Source organism: Sinocyclocheilus anshuiensis, unplaced genomic scaffold (genome assembly GCF_001515605.1).
Source record: "Sinocyclocheilus anshuiensis isolate Anshui unplaced genomic scaffold, SAMN03320099.WGS_v1.1 scaffold3459, whole genome shotgun sequence".
Taxonomy (NCBI): Eukaryota; Metazoa; Chordata; class Actinopteri; order Cypriniformes; family Cyprinidae; genus Sinocyclocheilus; species Sinocyclocheilus anshuiensis.
Genome location: NW_015544444.1, coordinates 44,395 through 51,738, shown reverse-complemented (window position 1 = coordinate 51,738; position 7,344 = coordinate 44,395). Strand labels below are relative to the sequence as shown.

Here is a 7,344-nt window from a genome sequence, read left to right as displayed (position 1 = left end):
TTACCATTTCTGCTTGAACATGTTACACATATCAAATCAATTTGTGTTATACATTTTCATTTTCATTTCGCAACTTATAAAGCGTTCAAATTTGCATGCAATTTACATATTAAGACTACAGTTGGAAATGGCAAATGTAAATTATATAATTTAATTTTCATTTTCCTTTTGCAACAAACTTTGCACGTATGGGTAATGGAAAATGTAAATTTAAATACAGAAATACATTGCCATTTTGCATATTGCATTGCCATTTTGCATATTGCATTTTAAATTGAATATCGCCACCTACAGTATATGCTTCCATAATAATGAAATGAATGATTTCCAACTTTTTTAAAAGAGCTGTGGTAGGAATATAAAAATTACATACATCATCCTAAATTGTCGTGTTTTATGGTTTGATGAACTTGATTCATGATTGCAATAATGGATAAATAAATACCAAATATAATATCGGCTTTGTTTTCTAGGGCCAAAACACATTTTCACGATACTTTCAACAAAGATGTCATCCTTCTTCCAACGCCATCAAGCAGTGTCGTTGTCAAGCATCGCATAAAGCAACAGTTACATGAACAAGGACATATATTGAATGGATTTGAATTCCAGAAATCCTGGCACCACAGGACTGTCACTGAACAAATAAGGGATGCCTTTGGAGAAAAGCTCTCTGCTAATGTGAGGTAACAACATGTACTTTATTATATTGTGACACTGTGATATAATTATTTTATTATTAAGAATTTAAAGGTTATGTCATTTCCAGTGGTGAAAGTTTAATTAAATTTTAACCACTGTTTTTCAGCATAGAGTTTCTGATGGCATGTGGCCACAAATTGATTTCACCCAAACTGCGCGCTGGACAGGAGCTGGATGCGAGTCTCATACACAAAGTATATAAATCAAAAGCCCTGTACATTAGACCATCAAAGCCAATTTTGGTAGGTTACATCACATTTGAATTGACCTGCAGAGCATTGTAATAACAATAACCTTTAATTGGTTTATAAACATGCATGCAGATTCAATATTTTTAGTTTTCTCTGAGCTGTGTAATCTCAGTTCTTGTTATTATTTAATTTCTGCTTTGTAGCTATGAACATGTTGAGGAACTATGGAATTTGTTTTACTCAAATAGACTAGAGCAGAGTTACAATGCCTGTTAATTAAAATAAAGGAAATTGAACTAACTGAGATCTTAGAATAGAAAGGGACAGCAAAAGTAATTGTTAAAAATATAATCAGAAATCCTAGTGGTTCCAGTTACTGTTCAGATTACTGTTGAAATTGAGCATATCTGAAGAAGTTTTTTTTATGTATTTCCAAGGATGATATTACAAGCTATTGCAGTGAAGAGAGCAACTGTGAGGAAAACAGTGGTTCAGCAAGGCAGCTGCGCTCCTCATCTTTAACACAAAATAGACACTCAGACAGTTTCACCAGTCTAATGGCTGCCTCCTCTGGCTCCCCACCGAACTGTACTCTTGAAGTTCAAACTTTTGCCTCGTCACATGTGTCTGGAGCATTATTCTCTCAAACTCCTGCCTTGACCAATCAAAGAAGTAACTCACCCAACCACAGCAGCAATTCGGCAAGCACTTTGTCTAGTCAACTGCCAGTGCGCTCACTGGCAATCTGCCCTTCCACCAGTCAGCCTTCTACCTCAACTCAACTGTTTCAGTTAATCCGCCTCTGGTGGATCTCACTGGCCAAAGTTTCTCAAGCTCACCTAACCAGAGCAGCAGTTCCACATTAGCCTCTACCTCAACACACCATCAATCAGGGAACTATGATAACTACCTTTCAGTAATGTCTGCACTGTCTGACATGTCTTCTGATGATGAATTTAATTTGAATCAGAATTGAATCAGGCCATACTAGCAAGCCTGCAGAGTGAAAGGTTAGTCAAAATGCAAATGTTTTACGGTAGTCAATATCAAAGATGCAGTTTTGATGTTATTGCTTATTTTTCTGATTTTTGATTGGTTTACAGCTCTGTATTGAATGTAGTGAAGGGGTGCCTTACCTACTCATTTATATGCATATGATGTGTATATTGCCCATTAATGTCAACAGATGTTGTGCAGATTGTTCAAAATTGTCAATGAGCTTGAACAAAACATAATACCACTCTCTTAAAAGTAGCAAGCATTGTAACATATATTATTCTTGTTTGTTTTAGAAAGGCCACAGGATGTCCAGTGCCAGCGAAAGATATTTTGCAAGATCTTGCTACAAAAATAAACCATCAGAAGAAATGCAAGTTTAATATTAACCGATCCACAGTCCTGGATGGAGCCATCAGAGGTTTTAAACGAGGAACATAGGATCCATGTCACACTATTTCTGTCAGGTTTTCTGATGATATGGGCGTACCTGAGGAGGCTGTGGACTTAGGTGGACCAAGAAGAGAATTTCTAAGACTTCTAATAGAGGCTTTGCTGCAATCTCCAATGTTTGAGGGAGACGAAGATAAAATTAACTTGGCCTTTGACAGTACTGGTATGCATTGATTGTAATCTCATAGCATTGATTATTTATTACATTAAAAATTACTATATTTTATATGATGGTACTGGTATACGTCAAGTCTTTGTATGCATGCACGGTCACATATATATAATATTTTCATTTTCACTAGCCATGAGAGAGGACAGGTACTTCATTGCAGGCAGGGTCATTGCAGTTAGCCTTGTACACGGCGGTCCTCCGCCAGGCTTTCTGTCCCCAACTCTGTTCTCTTCCCTTGTTGATGGCCCAGAATTGGCTAAGCCAGTTTTAGAAGATATTGCGGATAGAGACCTCATGAAAAAATTAAAAGGGTAATATTTTTTCTAGTTTTACAATATGTTGTGGTTTATGTGTCTATTTCTACACTAGACATTTAATTAGGGCACTTTAAACTTTTGTTGTTTATTACATCTATAGGTAGATCACTGAGAGTAAATCCTTTGAAGAGCTGCTAGCATCAACTGAGCCACTTGAGGAGTATTTGGCCACTGCTGGCTGCCTGAGGCCGCTGCGGAGGCTGGAAGACAAGAATCAGCTTGTAGATGACATCCTGATGTTCCAAGTGATACACAGAGTGCGTGGTCCTTTTGAGAGGTATCCTCAGTTTTTTGCTTCTACAATAAGAATCTGAAATCCATGCAGACTGTGTTCAAGGTTTTCTGTGGACCATTTCTGTTAAAGTATTTAATGTCCTAGACTATGCACACGAATTAGCAAAGTGTTCATGGGTGTGACTAGAAAATATGAATTTGACATGCATACTTTACTGTTGTAACTAACCTGATGTACAGTAGATAGCATAGTCTAATAGGGTTATAGGGTTTATAGTTATAATAAATATATGCCACATGAAGACATAAAAACAAAGTTTTTTTGTTAACTTAAGTAACCAATAAAAACACTTTAACTGAGTCAACTTTAACTGTGATTTTTACTAAGATTTCGGGATGGACTGAGAACACTTGGTGTGCTGGACAAAATACAAGCTCACCCGGAAAGTTTTCGCCCCCTTCTATGCTGGTCTCCTACAACCCTCACAGCTGATCTGGTTGATAGCCTCTTTACCATTTGCCTATCTCCAGTTGGCAGCAATAGAAGGCGTACTGAAGAAGTTGTTGTTCCTTTCTGGAGAGACTACCTTACAGATGCAGAAGGTAAAAGTTTTAAGCATTTCTTGCATACACCGAAATGTCTTCTCACTTGAAATTGATAATGCACTGCATCTTGACATTTGTATATTAGTTAAAGACCCCCTGTGATGAAAATCAAGTTTTTAAATGTTGTTTATGTCTGTGTGGTGTTTTTAATTTGCTTTAAGACAAACCATGTGCAAATTCATGTCAACACCATTGCTGAGTATCTTCTCTTTAAAACTGCAATGATCTAAAGACACTTTTAATAAAGCAGTTTGAGATCGCGATACCTTTGTGCAGTGTTTACCTCAGTAAGTTGACTGAGTGGACCTCTGAGCTGTAATGAGCAAATGGAGGCGGGGCTACTTTGCATATTCATTGATCTGCTTATATTCAATGAAGCAAAGGTGTAGAGTTACATTCAAGCTATTTTAAAGCATGAATAATTTTTTTTTTCACAGGAAAAAATGGTTAAATATGTAATTTTGGTAATCAAAGATTAGTTTTAAGGGATAATATTATTGTCTACGGGGACTAAGAGTAGTGATGCATGCATTTATTATTATTATTTTTTTAAATCTGAATTTCTGATGTTGCTTTTTCTCTAGATCAAGAAGGAACACAGAAGCTGGAAACAATTCTTGCCTTTGCCACTGGAGCCAATACTGTTCCACCAACTGGCTTCTCTCCACAACCTTCGATTGAATTTCTTCACCAAGAGCATGATGCAGAAAGCACCTCTAAACTGCCCATTGCAAACACCTGCATCAATTGTTTAAAATTACCACTGCACACCACCTACAGAGGCTTTCAGGAAAACATGGACTTTGCATTGGGCAATACCCATGGTTTTGGCATAAAATAATTAATGGACAGTACTCCATCTCAGTATTATGTTTAAATATTAAGTTCACACAGATAAATGTCAGATAATGATTTCAAAACAGTTCTTGACTCATGTTTCGCGGGTGGATATTGCACTTTGTTGAAAAATTCAATTCGTTTAAAAACAGTAAAATGGTAACATCTTAAGTACAGTTTCAGAGAGTTCAGTAAAGGCAAAACATTTTTTGCCAGTAATCTTGACAACTAACATAATTTACAGGTGCTGTACATTTCTGAAAAAATCTGTAAAGTTCACTGACGACAATGTTGCACTGTGTTGTTCACCATGTCTCTTGATCAACTTTTGATGTTTTACTTTATCTTTTTGAAGAAGAGCCTTTATCAGTCTAATAATTCTCAAACTTCTCCAATAAGCTAATCTTTATTACAAATGTATCTTTGTCGTAACAGAAAGATTCTAAGGCTAATAAAATGTACAAGTTGTTTAGACCCCTCTGAATTGTAAAGTAAACAAGTCTTAAGTTTGTTTTAATCAAGATTTAAACTTGTCATATACTGCTTAAAAGGTGTTTTTTAATGTGGGTCAATGTATGTGCAATGCATGTCTCCTGCAGATTCTACTGTTGTAGTATTAATGTCGATGTTGTTAGTTAGTTATCCTATTCAACAAAGGACATCAAATGTTAAAATAAATAGTAGTTCAGTGAATTTGTTTGCTCCATAGCCAAACACTTTAATAAAATGGTTTCACAGTTTCATTACTTTTTTATCAAGTTATTTTTTATTTTTTTAAGAACATTTAAAGACATATGGATGTGAAATGTAAACAGAGCTTTCAGCTCACAGAATCACATTGATAAAGGTCTTATCCCATACAGAAAAAAAAACTGAAACTATAAACTTAAAGCTATTACAATAAGTTTTTTAAAGCTATCACAAAGCATGGCAATGTGTTAATTTTTCTGTGCATTACACAACTACGGTAAGTAAATATTCTTTTCTGTTTAATGTGCTCAGTCTATTTGTCAAATCATAAATATCTGTAGAGAGGGGTTTTTGGTTCCCTTTTTGTATAGTAAATTATTTTAGGAATACCTTACTTCTAGAAATCGCACAAGGTTGCAAAACAAATCTATACCATGATTTCCATCATCTTCAAATGGATCAAATGTCTGCTGAAGTGTATGAATTGTTGTGTCACTGAGGGTAATTTTAATTGATGGAACAACAACATTATTATTTGTCCGTAAGTCTGAGAGTGATATGTTGTCATCAATACCAAAACCACTGCCTGTGTCATAAATACCATTCATACTTGGGTTATGTATTCCTGCATTGTTGACTATGCCCCTTTGCCACAGCTGAAGAGGTGTTTGCCCCCCTTGTGTTGATAGACCATGGTTATTCCACTGGTTCTGAAATTCAGTGGCACTTCTTTGAATTTGTGGTAAATATATATAATGAAGACAAAATAAATGGAGCTCATTAAGTGAATCTAACACACCATGCTCCTCCATAAAGTTGAAAAGATTAACAAACTGAAATGACACTACTCGATTTAGCTCTGCCCATAACCTCTCAATTCTTTGATTATGCACAGACCTGCCAGTAATAACACTATGTCTGTTTAATCCTCTCCTGTAAAGCATGAAACGGGCAACACCAGTGTTTTCAAGTCCATGATCACACCTCACCCTAGATGGCATTCCGAAGTTCTGAACACCAGCAATGAATAGTGACAAAACACTAGAGGCTCTGTTGTTGTCTAGACAAGCAAGGTAGATGATGGTACGACTGAAACCATCCACACAGCCATGGAACACCATCCTCCATTTCACAAGTTTGTGTTTTCCGTCTATGTGCCTAAGAGAAATTGAAACCAGAGTAAATTATGTGTGGTAAAAGTATAGTAAGGTCAAGGTTACGCATCAATAATTTAAACATTAAATGGATTTTGGTACTTGGTCCATATTGTTGTAGACTTCAAATTTGGAAGGTAGCACAGTTCTAATCAAGTGTTTTTATCTCCCAATTTGGGAACAACTGATTTAAAGGTGCAGTATGTGATTTCTTAGATATGATGTTGATATTTCAAATCACCAAAACAAACACTCCCCAACCCAAAAGGATCACAACCATATCTTCATAGCTGCGCCCCCAAATTCACGAACACGCTTTAATGAGTGTATATGTCCCCTGCTGCTGACTGGCTACAAGTGTGTTTTGGTACTTGGTTCAATCCACTTTTAACAGCGTTTTTCATATGGCGTTATTTTACTGTCAAATGTCGAGAGCAAGAATTCATTTCTAAGGAAATCCGCGTGCGAGCGGAGAGGTTCGTGCTTGCGCATCATAGCAATGTACTTTCGCGCTACAACAGTGCGCTCTAGACATTTGACAGTAAAATAACGCCATATATTCAGAAATTGCGTACTGCACCTTTAAGTATGCTAATTCTTCCATCATGTCCAAGTGGACTGTTAGAAACGGACTCTAGACTTTGTGCTACTTCATTTACACTAAAGATAATATTTAAGGAATTTACTCACCATAATTGATTTGGAGTTGCAACACTAAATTCGTCGACGGATTGTACGCCTTCTTCTGAACGACCGTCCAATAGGATCGATTTCTTGTAGACTCTGTCTGACACGCCACCTTTGAATGCGTAACCCACGTGACCTCAAGCTCCCATGCACATATCGTTCGCCTGCGTTTGTTGTAGACTGAAGAATTTCACCAACAACTCTGTTCAGGTTGTCATTTGATAGTGTTGCATACAGGGGCGTAGCCATCATTTCAGAAGTGAGGGGGACAGAAATGTTATATGTTAAAAAAAATATAAAATAAA

At 36.5% G+C, this 7,344-nt stretch overlaps 1 protein-coding gene and 2 pseudogenes across 1 annotated transcript in view; 2 read left to right on the top strand and 1 right to left on the bottom strand.

Annotated features, from left to right (window-relative positions):
* Window positions 1-1,829, top strand: part of LOC107698179 (uncharacterized) — a 4,479-nt gene extending 2,650 nt beyond the window's left edge. The window contains exons 2-4 of the mRNA XM_016499136.1: window positions 474-686; window positions 809-944; window positions 1,331-1,829. Of these exons, the coding sequence (XP_016354622.1) occupies window positions 474-686; window positions 809-944; window positions 1,331-1,759 (778 nt within the window). The 3' untranslated portion in view covers window positions 1,760-1,829. The remainder of the gene's footprint in view (window positions 1-473; window positions 687-808; window positions 945-1,330) is intronic.
* On the top strand, window positions 1,793-4,512 carry LOC107698178 (G2/M phase-specific E3 ubiquitin-protein ligase-like; annotated as a pseudogene).
* A 1,066-nt stretch (window positions 4,513-5,578) lies between these two features.
* The window catches only part of LOC107698177 (uncharacterized), a 3,373-nt pseudogene continuing 1,607 nt past the window's right edge, over window positions 5,579-7,344 (bottom strand).